The sequence below is a fragment of the Nicotiana tomentosiformis genome, chromosome 2, assembly GCF_000390325.3.
Source record: "Nicotiana tomentosiformis chromosome 2, ASM39032v3, whole genome shotgun sequence".
NCBI classification, from domain to species: Eukaryota; Viridiplantae; Streptophyta; class Magnoliopsida; order Solanales; family Solanaceae; genus Nicotiana; species Nicotiana tomentosiformis.
This window is the reverse complement of record NC_090813.1, coordinates 91244744-91259430: the sequence shown is the minus strand read 5'-3', so window position 1 is coordinate 91259430 and position 14687 is coordinate 91244744. Positions and strand designations below refer to the sequence as shown.

General features: G+C 37.0%; 3 protein-coding genes and 1 non-coding gene across 5 annotated transcripts in view; 2 read left to right on the top strand and 2 right to left on the bottom strand.

The window, feature by feature from the left end:
* Positions 1-1096, top strand: part of LOC104116172 (uncharacterized) — a 2124-nt gene extending 1028 nt beyond the window's left edge. Inside the window, exons 4-5 of one of the 2 annotated variants that reach the window (XM_009626974.4) lie at positions 69-183; positions 774-1096. In XM_009626974.4, the coding sequence (XP_009625269.1) occupies positions 69-183; positions 774-808 (150 nt within the window). In that variant the 3' untranslated portion in view covers positions 809-1096. Of the gene's footprint in view, positions 1-68; positions 270-773 lie in introns of both variants that reach the window. The other variant, XM_009626973.4, reaches the window with a different exon arrangement.
* Positions 1097-1167: 71 nt separating this feature from the next.
* On the bottom strand, positions 1168-1240 carry TRNAA-UGC (transfer RNA alanine (anticodon UGC)). Its single transcript has one exon. It is a non-coding gene; the product is annotated as a tRNA-Ala (tRNA).
* A 1629-nt stretch (positions 1241-2869) lies between these two features.
* LOC104116173 (uncharacterized) lies at positions 2870-5839 on the top strand. Its single transcript, XM_009626975.4, has 6 exons — positions 2870-3062; positions 4199-4322; positions 4637-4802; positions 4944-5006; positions 5105-5182; positions 5283-5839. The coding sequence occupies exons 2-6, from the start codon at positions 4204-4206 to the stop codon at positions 5391-5393; spliced, it is 537 nt and encodes a 178-aa protein (XP_009625270.1). The 5' UTR covers positions 2870-3062; positions 4199-4203; the 3' UTR covers positions 5394-5839.
* Positions 5840-6460: 621 nt separating this feature from the next.
* On the bottom strand, positions 6461-13793 carry LOC104116174 (ARF guanine-nucleotide exchange factor GNOM-like). Its single transcript, XM_009626976.4, has 3 exons — positions 13605-13793; positions 10969-11768; positions 6461-10530 (listed from the first exon to the last, which is right to left on the bottom strand). The coding sequence occupies exons 2-3, from the start codon at positions 11677-11679 to the stop codon at positions 6913-6915; spliced, it is 4329 nt and encodes a 1442-aa protein (XP_009625271.1). The 5' UTR covers positions 11680-11768; positions 13605-13793; the 3' UTR covers positions 6461-6912.
* Positions 13794-14687: the final 894 nt, after the last annotated feature.

The window sequence follows — 14687 nt, the reverse complement described above, 5'->3', positions numbered from 1 at the left end:
AAAATGGGTTAATTTGTGGTTAAATTCAATTAAGTTTTAACTTTGTGGTTAATTTGCTATATATGCAGACAAAATGGGATCTAGAAGGGGTAACAGGGGGGAAAAATAAACCTTCAGAATTCAGGCTTAATATGGAAGGAGCACTTTACCCAGATAGAAGAGGAGCAAGAAGCAGGATCAAAGGTCATTTCAATATGAGCCTTAGCTTCGCTCCGCCTCCTATGCTTGCTTTGGTTCCTCCACATGTTCATCAACATGTTACACAATCGGTTAGAACTACTTAAATTGAATTATACACCATGTATACAATAATTCTACTTCAAAAAATTACTTTACGTCATCGATTGAAATTGACGTGTGATAACATAGTACTATTTTTTAGAAGATTAATTAACCTAAATAATCGTTCATCCAACCGCTTATATTAAAAATAGTCGGCAAATATATAATATATGTACTATAATTTATATATAATATGTGTATAATCGTTTATAATCAGTGTATACCTACTAGGAAAAGTAAACAGATAATCCATCCGCCTATTTGTGTAAAGATTCCTTTTTTTTAATCTCTGAAATTTTTGGCTGCCCCACTGCTTAATCGAACACTAATAGTTGGAGTTTTACTGATATTTCAACTTATGATATTACGATCGAGATTTTTATTTTCTTAAAAGATAAATGGTATTCCAGTATTTTAAAACACTAATTTAGTAAGGACTAGCTACTATAGCAAATGATCTTTCTAACTTTGCCTTGTATATGCTATAACAGGTTATGAAGAATATGGCGGAAAGTATGCAGCATAAAGTAAGAGATAATCTGCTTGCCGATTACACTAAATTCAAGAAGGAAAACTACAAAAATATTCCACCTCCACAATAAGTTAGACTTTTCATTGAAGAAGAAGAGCGAAAATAAGATAAACAAGAAAAATACTGAAACACTCTTAGCTCGGTGTGAATTTCCCTTTTTGTGGCCTTTTGTATTTGTTCAACTAATCAAGCTAACAATGAAAATTATTGGTGTATACTTTGTTAATTAGTGATATCGTGTACGCAAAGGCAAGTATGAAGTGAGATTACTACTTACAAGCACACTTGTCTCCCTCATTTTTTGTCTTTTTTCCTTCTAGCGCCGTAAAATAATGAGTAAAAAAAGGACGATGTGGAGATGCGGGGGATCGATCCCCGTGCCTCTCGCATGCAAAGCGAGCGCTCTACCATTTGAGCTACATCCCCTGTTAGTTCTGTTTTTCTTCTGGATTTGTATTATTCTATTCCGTTTTGCCTGTTAAAAGAAAAAACACATTTTTGCTATATTTAGAAATTAAATTTAACTCTAAATTTTCAATTTAAACCTAAATGAGATATTTATAACAACACAAATATCTATATCTTTTTTTTAGACCATAAATTTGAAAAGTCATCCATTTTTCTTAAATTACATGTCCAATCAAATACTACTGCATAAATTGGAATGGGGTGACTAAACAAAAGTTTTCTTAACTTGAATATTCATACACAGTTCCAACAATAATTCATAATGAAAACTATAAGAGTCAATACGATTAAAAAGTTTAGGTATATTAATAAACAATTACATAATTGCTTATTTAGTAGTAAACAAAAACTATAAACAACTATGTTAGATACTACTAGTAATTTACTTATTACTAGAATTTTGGATAATAATGTGAATCGATTGAGCCAAAATCCAAGCTTGAATTTTGATAAGTCGAGTCGAATTGAGTATTGAATCGATAAAATACAAATGTACTTAGCCAAGATCCATTCGCTCAGTTTAGTATCCAAACATACTTGAAAAGAAGATAACATCCATACAATGAAGGTGGTTGAGAGAACATCACGATTCAAATTCTCATCAAAATTGTGATGACATCTAATCTTAACCTGCAACGTGAACCAACAAAATTTGATACCATAAAGACATAAGCAAGTTAACATGGTTATAATCATAACATAAGTTTAAATAAGTATGAAGTATCCAAATACAACACTACTACAGACGAATAATACATGAATTTGAATAAGTACATCACTATCTAGAACAAGAAATAGTAACAATAAGACTAAGAAAAGTTCAAGGCATTGTAATCCAATCCAAGCAGCTCCCTCATGTACAACTTTTATGCACCCTCGTGGATACGGCTTACATAATAAAACCTCAAATCGAAATAGTACAAATAAAAATAAGAAAGAGCAAAAATCTTTCCTTATTAATCTTAGCGAGGGGCACCCTCCCCTGACAAGAATGCAAAAATGCAACATTAGTACTTAATACTTTATGGGATCGTTTAGTTCAGAGATAAGTTATTAAGTTATGTAAATATTAGTTATACAGGTATTAGTTATGCAAGAATTAAATTTATGAGATATTAGTTATGTATGGATTAATTATTTTTGAATGCTTGATTTATTATATAAAAAATCAGTCCCACATTATACAATTTATTTTTATTGAAAAATATTTGTTTACAAAAAGAAAAAATTAAGCAAACAAGCAAAATATCTAGTAATAGTAGAAAATAAAAAACAATAGAAAAAGGGTCTAGTAGCAGAACTAGCATAAAGGGATATTTTTTTATTTGTTAGTTTAATTCACGTATTATTTAAAATAATGCAAAATAATTTCTTATTATTTCATAAAAGAATTTTTTTATACGGGTATAAGAAAAAGAAAAAACCTAACCAAAACTATGTTGGATTCACCAAACAATGTAATTACATAAATTATACATAGTTTTATATTCTCCCTATCCGGTAACCAAGCGACCCCTATACGTTTAATTTTAATTTTATATAAGTAAATATTCTTCTATAAATTCCAAAAATCAATACTCCTATTAGTTATCCGGTGTGAATTTAAACTTGTACAATCCAACTTACTTTAAAAGGAAAACCTATTTGTTCGGTTTCTACCCTTGGTCTTTCCAGAAGAAGACAGAAAGGGAAAAGGCTCGGAGCAGTGGTGGCATAGTTTTGACACCGTCATCATTGTACTATCCTCATACTCTGTCTCCGCCGTCCACTGTCGGCATAGGTATCTGACCGTCGTAGCCTTCTCGTTTTCCGTCTACTCTTACCGCGTATACATGCCGGAGATTCTGTATCTGTCGGTTTGAAATAGTACGAATTTGTAACGATACGCTGTTTGTGCAATTTTTATTTTTGCTGCGCTAGTGCGTTCTTTTTTCTTTCTTTTTTTTTGTTTTTTCTCTCTTCTGCTTTTTGTTCAGTACTCCAATTTGTTTGATTTTTCAATTGGGATTTTCTGATTAATCGAAGATGATCAAGATTATCGGCGTGTGTTATCTGGGTGTTAAAAAGATGATTCTTTTAATGGCATAAAGTATAAACTGGGTTTATCGGTATATCCTATAGCTCAAGTCTAGGTTTCTTGTTGCATTAGTTTTTTTCTAATTAACCCTAAAAGTTTCAATTTTTTTCTTCTTATATTGGGTTTTCAGTTTTGGATTTCCTCTACCCCCCCTCTTTTGCTGTTGTTTTCTAAGTTTATCTAACATGGAATGTGGACTATGTTATGGCTGAATAAAAACTACAGCTCAATCTTAAACTAGTTAAAGGGTTGGCTATATGAATCTTTTATATTCATTCCGCTCTATTTGCGCTTGGACTATGCTATTGCTACATTTTTTTACTTTCTAAATAAGTCAGAAGATTGTGATGAATCTATCATTCAAAGAAAATTAGGATGTCAATCTCTAAAAAAATGATCTTTCTCTCTTGATTCTATATTTTGTAATTCAAACGACCTCAGTGTTTGATTTAACAAGTATTCTTAAAATCATCAAGCTATTCATTAGCGACCTTGAATATTCTCTATGCTCATATGATGCTTGGATACTGGTTTTCATTGTGAAACGTGCTTACCTAAGTGAAGAAGCTTTACAGTTTCTATTAACATGGCCCATTTATCTTATTTTGCTTGACATCATCTTGCAATTCCACATTATGGGCTTATAGCAAGCCTTTCGGAATTCTTGAATTTTGTCTCTTTCTACTTGGCTGTAGCCTACAGCCAATCAAGGGTATTGAGTTGGATCTCATGGAAGCAGTAGGCGGATTTGATAGGAATATTGGGAGTCCTTAATCTGCTATTCTCTTCCAATTAAACAATCAAAAGAGGTTAAACAACAATTCTTTAACTTATTTCAGCAATTATGAAGCGGAGGAAGCAATCTAAAATAACAGATTTGAACTTTGATGTGTTGAAACACATTATGTATCATGTAGCCCTATCACCCGATGGAGCTGGAAATCTTGCTCGGACTGTTTCGGTGTAAGTATTCATTCCCCGAATCTCTTTCTTGTTTTTGTAGGTTTTTTAATTCTAGATAACCTATGACGTCTATTTACCTCGACTTCTTTGTCCTTTCCAATTCTCTTGCTATGATTAACTTTGAAGTTGAATTTCTGTTGAAGTTGACGTATGTCTATCAACTTCCGCTGACTATGACCCAACAAGTGTCCTATGGGTGTTAAAAAAAATTCTCCCTTTACAACATCAAAAGGGGTTTAGTAAAAGGCATCTGCATATCTCTTGCGATTATCTTGCAGATTATGTTGCTTCTGATCCTGATTTCCTCATCACAGCTGCAGACTGTTCAAGGAACTTGCTGATGATTCTGACGTCTTAAAAGCCGTGGCATTTGATCGTGTTACGCTTACTGGTATTCATGAATCATTCTGGCAACCTGCTGGGCTGTTATCTAGGTGCTTACAGACGGGAAATCCAACTGCTTTCAACGCAATAAGAAAGGTACACAATTCCTCTGTATGGGGCATATCAGCAAGTTCTATCAGTGTTGTACAATATGGGGCCTTTAGTAGTTTCGGGTTACTTCTCTTTTACATGATTGCATTTCTGTTTGGTTTATTGCTAAAAATGCCTGTATTGCAGAATGCAGAGATATTGAATGCTTCTTATCTGATTCTCAAGAGGGCCATGTTCCGCGGAAAGATGGTAAAAATATTAAATTTTCTGCGTGTCGTTGACATTTACATCAGTCAGCCATTTAGTTTTTTTTTAGATTTAGGCCTGATAATAATGTTGACCTGCAGATTATTTTAGCAAGAAGCAGAGCTCTTGAAATTGCAAATACCAGAGCAAGGAAGAAGGCTCTTGAAGAGGCCATAAATGTTGGTATTTTAACGTCAAGTAATGTTAAATTCAGTTTATGGGACCGTCAACTGTTAATTGCCCTACTTGAAACTTATGGTTTAACACGTGTACAACCAGGAGTGCACAAAGACTTTTGACGCTGTTGATGCTCAAATTCAAACTATTGAGCAGTTTCTAGAGATGTTGATGGCTGTAGTGAAAGTAATGAGAAGTCAGATTGCTCAATGAGGTGGAGCTATTGCAGGTCTTCTTGATGCTGCAGAATCAAGGTCTACAAAGACAAGCGTTCCATACAAAATCCAAATTCAGCATTTGGGGCTTTAACTATAGGTGATGGAACTTGCTTGAGTGGTTAAGAACCCCCGTCAGTATATGGCAACAGTTATATCGAACATAGTTATCGCTCCAAACTTGCCAATTTTTGGTGCTCTCTGTGTATCTGAGTTTTCTACCCTTCTCTATCAACCTTAACTTATACCTTTTCTCCTCTCTTTTTTTTTTTTTGCCTTTACTTTTTGTGGTGTCGACTGAAATTTCTCAGTAGAGAGGGTGTAAATCCATTTGAAATCTAGGCACTTTCGTTTTTTGCTTAGATGTGCTCGATGGATGCTAAAGCTTATGTCTTGGCAAGAATGGACCAACACCTTAACTTCGTTAGAAAGCGGATTCACATCCATCCTTCTCCTTATTTTGGCCCTTTTGTTAGGCATTGAATCCCTCCTTAGGTGCTCAGTGGTGTCATCTCTTCCGCAACACCTAAATGGAGGTTTGTTTCATTCCTTTCTAATGTGATGCAGATTCATTGTGCTTAGAAATTTTTCATTTTCAAAACAGAAATATATGAAGGGGTTGGATTTATTTTGGTTCATTATATAAACTTACTCCAATAAGATAAGCAAAACCTAATGTTGAAACGAAATAAAAACTCATTTAATAGTACAAAGAAATGCTTCTAAAGGAGCCAGGATTTCTAATACTTCTGTCGCCAAATTAATCTACTTTTGAAAAAGCAACAAAAATAAGAACGTAAATTAAACAGTAAAAGAACCTCGGGACACCAGGTACCTTTCTAAGTCTCGAATAATATATAAATAGAAGATCCAATCTAATGTTCCCTTCCGTAGGATCTCATCCTCCGACCAAAGTTAGACTACTCTCGATATTTGGTATATGCTGTATTTTATAACCCAGTTTTCAGTAGTCTCTCGCACTAAACAGTTAAAGAACAGACACTTTGCACCACTTAGCGCCCTAACCAATATCAGCATTCTATATTTTATAATTGAAACAAATAATTTTGAAGAAACCCTACGGTTCAATCTGACCGTAACATTTCATACTATAAAATATCAATCACTATTTTGTAGTATAGCCAATATTGTACAGCCGAAATGGTAACAACTAAGTTATCAAACTTAAAGTGAAGTGACCGCTACAGAAGTGCAAAATTGCACGAGTTGACCCCCCTCCCTAATCTTCCCTCGAAAGCCAACAAGGCAGAAAAGGCTCCTTTAACAGTAAAGCACCATATAACATTCAGAATGGAGATATCACAACTTGTAAACCAGAAACCAGCTTTGCTCCAGCAGGTTGCAGCTTGTGCTTCAATGAGCGTGTTTCGCCTAATGCCCAGCACGTTCTCAGCCACACAATTTATCTTCTCACCACACTAATGATGGTGCTGATAAAGAATGTCAGTTTCACCAAATGAAAGTGTGATCAATAACATGAATCTTCAAGATGTGCTTCAACTAGGTGAGACTAGAACACTTCCCTCTGAGAGAAGGCTACACCCAGCTTGGATGTGCTGCTTTTGCAACAGCTCCAATTCACTAGAAGGGAAAACCTCTGATTGAAGGGATGGGCATATTTTGTGCACATGCAACCACGTTAGCTGCCAGAAACTGTCCCCTCCTACAGGATCACTTGGCACCAGAAGTCCACTAGCTTTCATGACAAGTAGAGTGTTCTTTAGGAGTTCAGGGACGAGTTCTGGGATCTTCTCACTCCGTTTACCTTTGAATTTCATCTTCATGCATCTTTCTGTATGATCCAATAACCCTAACCATAGTTTGCAGAAGGATGGCAACTGTGAGAGCTGCTGCAGACACTGTAGAAACACTTTGAACATGAGCTTCAGAGACAGAAAAATTGCTCCTTCTATGCTCCTGTAATCCTTTATGGAACCTTGTGGTGCAAGTTCCAGCAATTCATCCATCAATGTAAAGATCAACTGATCAAAACATTGCAACCACAGATCGGTTGAAATGTGTATCCCCTCAACCCCTGTCAAACACCTCTGCAACATCAAGATGGCATGACCCCGCACCTCTTCTCTCCAATCCAAACAAAATTTTCTGAGTCCCTGTACCAGCCTCAGCCACATCTCAGTTATATCCTGATACATTTTTATAGCAGCCTCCTCCCCCAGAGCTTCCTTTGTCTTGTGAGACCATCTAACAAGACAAACAAGTGACCCAGCCATCAGGTCCAAGGATCTCACAGCTTGATCAACATTTCCAATGCGGGAGTCAGCAAAGTGACTGGCTGCATTTAAACAAAGGATGTAATTAGCAGGCAGTAGGTGAGCCCCATCAGCCATGATGAATGATAATGTTTCAAATCCTGCTTCAGAAGCTTCTGGATGCCGAGCTGTAATAGAAAGCAGAGATATAATTGTCCGCCAGCCCATATGTGATCGTATCTGCATAGCGTTTGCTTTGACAAGGTGCATCACCTCCTGGGTTATCTGTTCAAGAAAAGCATCGGCGACCCTTGCATCGAGCTTTAAGACGAGTTGCAGTGACTTGAGGAGCTCATCTGTGAGATTTTCCTTGTAAGGAAGCAACCTTTGGCATATGCGAAGCAGCCCAAAAACAGCCTTTTCTACCAAAGTACAAGGCATTGTTGTTGATTGGACAACACTTGCTATGTGCTCATAAACAACCTGCCAAAGAAGCATTATCCTATCCCGATTATTTATTGTGATTGCAATCAGCAACTCCAGACAGAATACTGCAGTCTCTTCTTCTTCTAGAGAGAAGTTTCCCTTATGAGGCCGGCCTGCAGCCATCACAAGGGCCCGAACAAGCTGTGAAAGTGACTCTGCTTGCAAAAACTTACTCTCGGCAAATATGCTATTAATGTGACAATTCTGAATAGTCTGAAGAGTCTGCTGGCGGGCGGCAAGCTGTTTTTCATTTGGCTGAGGCGCAGGTTCTTCTACATCAAGATATAACAGTTGGCTAAATCGGCCCATTAAGCCAGATGATTTCCTTGATGGGGCCAATGAAGGCACATGAGGTGCTGATGGGGAAGCTGCAGCAGGTTTGCTTTGGTCGGCATCAGAAGTAGACTCCACATCATCAGCAGCATCACTAAAAAGACGAGTAGGAAGAAGGCCAAATTTATGCAAGCTCAAAATGCAGTCCAGGATGTTTTTCCAACCAGAGCGAATATGGTCCCCATACTTGTTTGCTATTGTGAAGACAGCTAAAGTTGCCAGTCTAGCTTTATTATCTTGGGCAAATGTGACAATAAAATCATCAGTATATGATGGAAGCAAAAGAGTTGTGAACTTGCAAAGAGATACCACTAAATCATCCAACACATTATCAAAGCTATAGGAGGCTGAAATTTTGGCAATGGCAAGAAATCCATCGATGCATGTTTGCCAGACATCTTCCTGCTCCACATGATCAAGAACCACTGAGATGGAAGCAATTGTCGGACCAGACAACATAGAAAACATATCATAATCAAGATAAGGTCCTTGATCACAGACAATAAACGGGGAAGTTTGCCTTGATTTGTGAACTAGACCAATCCAATGGCTTGGTGCCATCAATGGGGTTCCAGCACCTCCATCTGGGGAAATCCGGATCTCATTCTCACAGATGGAGTGGTAGAGCTCAGACAAAAATTCTCGAGGGAGGTCATTTCCTCCATTTATTCTCCGGTTGTTGCGAATGAAATCTTCCTCCGTCATCTTCTTCTTGACCTGTGTATTGTGTTGATCCGTGTTCAGCATGATAAGTGAATACGATAACACGAGTGCTGCATCTTTGTTAACCAGAACATCTGGTGTCTGCTCATAATATCGTTCAGAGAACGCTTCAAGCACCCTCTGTATTTTCTGTGATTCTCCAGGCAATCTGAACGTCTCCAAAAAGATTCTCAAGGCAGTATCTAGGTTCATATCCCGAAAATCGAATGTCCTTGCAAATTCATGAAGCACTTGAATATAGAATTCTTCATGACTTCCCAAGAAATCCCCAACAAGATTCTTATCCAAGCCATTTGTAAATCTAAAGAAACATGCTACACTTTTTGGGTCAAGTTTATCAGGTAACAGATGCACTGCTTGGAGAAATTCCATACCCTTCTTTGGATCACGGTTAAAGTGATCAACTCCAACCAACAACTTTTTCTTTATTTGCTTCATTTTATGGACAAAAGGAACCCAATGATTAGGATCACGGTAGTCCTTGCATATTTCTATCCAAAATGGTCTATATTCATCGAGATTAAATGAACCTTGTTCTGAAGCTAATGAATCCCGGCCTATTCTCTCGGCCATACCCTGAATCATGGCTATTAGACCATCCAGGGCAAGAGTATTTAAAGCTGAAAGTGGGCTGTTAACTGGAAAGGTGCTTTTTGATAACAGGTTGGAAAGTTCTTCAAAAATATTGCTGCAGGATATGTCACAATCATAATTTGCATACATTTCTGCCACGAACATATGCTGTCTGCAGAAGTCAACAAGTGTTTCCATGGCAACCTCCTGAAGTTGATAAGATGCTCCATGCTTGCTCTGGGCAATCCTCAGCAAAACATCAGAGAAAAAGGCTTCAAGCTGTAGCTTTAACTTATAACGCATATGATGATACAAATTCAGAACAATGCTACAAACTGTCGAAAGAATTAAAGGACTCATTGACAAGCCAAAACGCATCAGATTGCGGAACAACTCCTCCCGTATCAGAGCCAATAATTTGGGATGATTCCCAAAAGAAGCACCACCTAGTTCTATGGCTGAATTAATTAAACCCAGCGCAAATAATGGGACATCTTCTTCATACGCTATAGGGTTGGATCTTGAACCAATTTCAATGGATTCCATCACATTCAGAAGAGAACATAGGAAATGAAATATCTCCACCATGCAGGGGACCCCATAAGGATCCATCATTGAGTTTTCTCCATTACAAGCAATATCCCCTTTTCCAGTTTTCTCATCTGTTGTTTCATCCCCTACGCTCCCCAAAGTGACTGAGGATACAGTTGAAGTAACAGCAGCAGATGGTGACTTGCCCGTGGATTCTACACTAACACATCCATTGTCTTCTTGTTTCTTGCCAGCCTGCAAGAAAGTTTATGACTTTATGAGTCGCAATATACAAGAAGGTGATACTAGTATTCATGTTTCAAGAACTTAAGAGACTAAATATCTAATACTCAATCAACCCTAGGCTGACGTAATCAAAGTTCATGAAAACTATCAAAAGACGCAAAACACCCAAGTCCCCGACATGGTCAGTAAACAGCTAAACGTATAAAATGCATCACATGAGACCCGGTTTAAGCACTTCTCGGAGAAGCAGCTAAATTTATCAGCTTGGGCTTAGCCCTAATTATGAAACTGATGTAGTAAAATCTAAAGATAACAAGCAATCATACGTGGAACAGTGCTTTGGGCAATGCCAGTCAAAAATTACGTGTACTTGAAGTGAGTGTCCTAACTCCAGCTAACCAATACAAGGGCTGAAAAAAAAGTGAAAAGAACGAGAATCTCAGTTACCTCTGGGCCAGCGCACACTCTGCTTTCAATGTCAGGCAGGTGAAAGAAGATACATCTAACCAATTCATGCATCGTGTGGCGTGCTATTCTCTGTAACAGTTCGCTTTTAGCACTTGCTTGATGAACCAATCGGAAGCAAGTGTTTACTATGTTGCATACGTGATGGTTGGTCAAATTCGCTGATGCCTTACTTTTCATACAAGCCAAAAGAACTTGAAGTATCTTCATCAACACCACTTCCTCAGAGGCAGGATCAGTCACTTCAAAGCGGCAGCTTGTCACAGCGTCAACTATCTGATGCAAAGCTTTGTCCACATTCATGTTAGCTGATTCAATTATTCCAAGAGTCAAGAACTTGTAAACAGATGACAATGCAACACCAGTTATTGGTGCACCAGTCTCATCAGATTGTATCACATCCAAGAAGGGCTGAAGGTATAGAAGTGGATCAACATTGTTCCACTCATGTCTCCATGAGAATATCTTTTTCCTTAATTCCGTGAAAGATTGGATGAGAGAATACTCTAGTTGATCATCTTCAGCAGCATAACGAAATCCCCACCTCACATTTCTCCTCATGACGGCTAATACAGCACCAATTTCTGAATTTACCATACATTCTAAGGCACCTCTGGAAGGCTTTAGAGTATAACCCTTGGGCTCTGAAATTGGAATATTGACTTCACTCTGCCGATTAAGGCACCCCATCATAGTTTAACTTTTGATTCAGTTCACTTCAATTAGAAAAGAATTAAAAAACTACAGCATGGATCAAGGAGCTGCTTTTCCAAACCATTCCCCTGAGCAGCAGTAAGTTGTTAGATGTGGTTATAGTCAACAGTTTTAAGTAGATAGAGACAAGTAAAACAATGAAGTAAGGTATCAAAGAATATAACACACTTTCTGTATCTCATTCACGCTGATAAATGTGGAGGTGAAACTAAGACTTTAAAGGTGGAAAGACCTGACAGGTTCGTGGCAGAACTATATGACCATTAAGAAGACAACCAACATCAATATCTTTTTACTTAAGAAAAAATAAGAAAACCAGCATTGAGACATCAAAAAAAAAAAAAAAACTCTAGAAAAGTACTTACGTAATAAAACCAATTAGTTGGATGCTTAGACACACAATGCAATCCAGGTCTGTTGCAGTATTTTAAAAGGCGTTTTCGGGGCGAGCCTCAGGGCGAGGCGTACCAGAAACGCCCCGGGGCGATGGTGTGGGGCGAAAGTCTCAAGAGGCGTACGCCCAACAATTCGGGGGTACACCCGGGCGTTCGAGGCACATTTTTGTAGTGAGGAGTAAGCCCCAGAGACTTTTTCAAATTAAAACAAAATTTGTTAAATAAGTCCTTCATATAATACCCAAATTCTCAAAAGTCAATTTGGTAATTACTCAAAGGTTTAAAAAGGAACTCAAAAGTATTAAATTTAAAAGTCAAGACCTTTTTTATTGATTGAAGCCCTAATTCATGGTCTTTCCCAAGTTTTTATCTTGTCCGCTAGTCTGCTAATATCTCCCAAAAGCAACGAATATTTAATTTTTTTTACAAATACAAAGAGAACTGCATTCTCCTTCATAGCAGCAAGTTCAAAGTTCAAATTGCAGGTTAATCATCCTTTTTGTTCCTCCACGTAGAAAACTTTATTCTTTTAGACTCAAGTTACTTGTGCTTGTAAGTAGCGTATAATAGTCATTATATTATTTTATAAAAAATTAAAAATTAAATACCTATGGGACTTACGCCCCGTGCCTCGGGGCTTACGCCTCGCTGTGGCATATGTAAAACGCCTCGCCTTACGCCCACGCCTTTTAAAACACTGGTCTGTTGTGATAAACATGGAGTTCTATGCATACCAAAATCCTCTCCACGTTGCATGCAATAAGGAATTTCTTATCTATCTAAAGCATAGCACTTCAAAAATATATGCAGAGCAGCCACAGAAGCTACGATGTTAAAGAAAATTTTGAATCAGACATTTATTACCATGCTAGCACATATTATTCCAAGTAACATAGCTAGTGCATTAGCACATGCTCGTCAAGTGTCCTTCTATTAATCCTAGTTCTCCACTTGCGACTGTTCAAAATCAAGCCTTTCCTCTTAGGCTCTTTCAACATTTAAATAGATCAAATTAAAAGCTTAATAGGAGGAAAACTACAAAGCACTAGGTTATGTCCCTTTTACTAGATCATTCTGCCAGGCAATTACATCAGACTTTTTCGAGCAAGAAATCTTACTAAGCTTTTGCTTTCAGCATTTTGGGAATCAATAGAACAACAGTAACTAGAAATTTTAACCCAACCCCTTTAAAACAAAAAACAAAGGGGGAAAAACAGAATATAAAATTCAGCGACATCATGTTTAAATTTCTCAATTACGCCACCAAAGATCTGAAAATGATCCAAGATCATCCCTTTGGCAAATACGCCTTAAAATAATTCAAAATGAGATATTTGGCCCTATAGAAGTCAGAAATAACCAAAAGACAATAGCTTCAAATTGGAAGAGCCAGATCTAAATCAATATTCAATGGCCACTTAGATCAACAAAATTGAGTAATGAAAAAGTACATAAAGTGAATGTGAGTATTGAGCTTCAAGCAGTGAATCCAATTGGAAATTGGCATACCTTATAGACGATCCCAGCCCCGAATTGAGAGCTGATCGTCGCAGGGTCCTCGGAGTGGAGTCCCGACACACGACAGACACTTTTGGTATTTTGATTTTGAAGGTCCCCCTAATTTGTCAATCTCTATAAAACGGGTCGGAACTCGAGAATCCGATACTTGGACTTAGAGTACCTTTTTTATTATTTTAATTATATCTTTTTTTCTTCTTGCAAGTTTGGAAGGGCTATTCAATGTTTCTATAAGTACAAAAATTGTGGAGAGCTCCTAGTAATAGTAAAATGAGATTAGCTTAAATAAAGGAGCATGATTATTGACGATTCATATATTGATTTCAATTGGATTGTTTGGATGGTTGATACCTGAAGAAATGGCGTGGAATAATTATTTTTTAACATGGTATATAGTTTTTGTTCAGTATTTTTAATGCTGAGCGCAAATAGCAACTACTCTATTAAAATTAATACGAAAAGACGTTGTTACCCTTTCTTCACGAGTGTTGTGTAAATATTAAGGACATAGTGTCCTTAACATTTACACTGCACACATGAAGTTAAGGACGTCGTGTCCTTAACATTTACACAATACATATGAAGTTAAGGACATCATGCCCTTAATATTTACACAACACTCATAAAGTTAAGAACACTATGTCCTTAATATTTACACTATACATATGAAGTTAAGGACATGAGATCCTAAAGTTTAACAACAGAAGGTGCAAATACAAATTAAGGACATTATGTCCTTAACATTTACACTGCACACATGAAGTTAAGGACGTCGTGTTCTTAACATTTACACTTAACATATGAAGTTAAGGACATGATGTCCTAAAGTTTAACAACGGAATGTGCAAATACAAGACACTTTGTCCTTAATATTTACACAGTATATATGAAGTTAAGGACATCATGTCCTTAATATTTACACAACACTCATAAAGTTAAGGACATTATTTCCTTAACATTTACACTGCACACATGAAGTTAAGGACACCATGTCCTTAACATTTACACTACACATATGAAGTTAAGGACATGAAGTCCTAAAGTTTAACAACAGAAGGTGCAAATACAAGTTAA

Excerpts from the sequence above, each read along its gene's own strand:
- LOC104116174 (XM_009626976.4), bottom strand. The coding sequence starts at position 11,679 with ATGATGGGGTGCCTTAATCGGCAGAGTGAAGTCAATATTCCAATTTCA. Across the intron at positions 10,531-10,968 it reads GAGTGTGCGCTGGCCCAGAG|GCTGGCAAGAAACAAGAAGA; the intron begins GTAACTGAGATT and ends ACTTTCTTGCAG.
- LOC104116173 (XM_009626975.4), top strand. The coding sequence starts at position 4,204 with ATGAAGCGGAGGAAGCAATCTAAAATAACAGATTTGAACTTTGATGTG. Across the intron at positions 4,803-4,943 it reads CTTTCAACGCAATAAGAAAG|AATGCAGAGATATTGAATGC; the intron begins GTACACAATTCC and ends CCTGTATTGCAG. Across the intron at positions 5,007-5,104 it reads CCATGTTCCGCGGAAAGATG|ATTATTTTAGCAAGAAGCAG; the intron begins GTAAAAATATTA and ends GTTGACCTGCAG.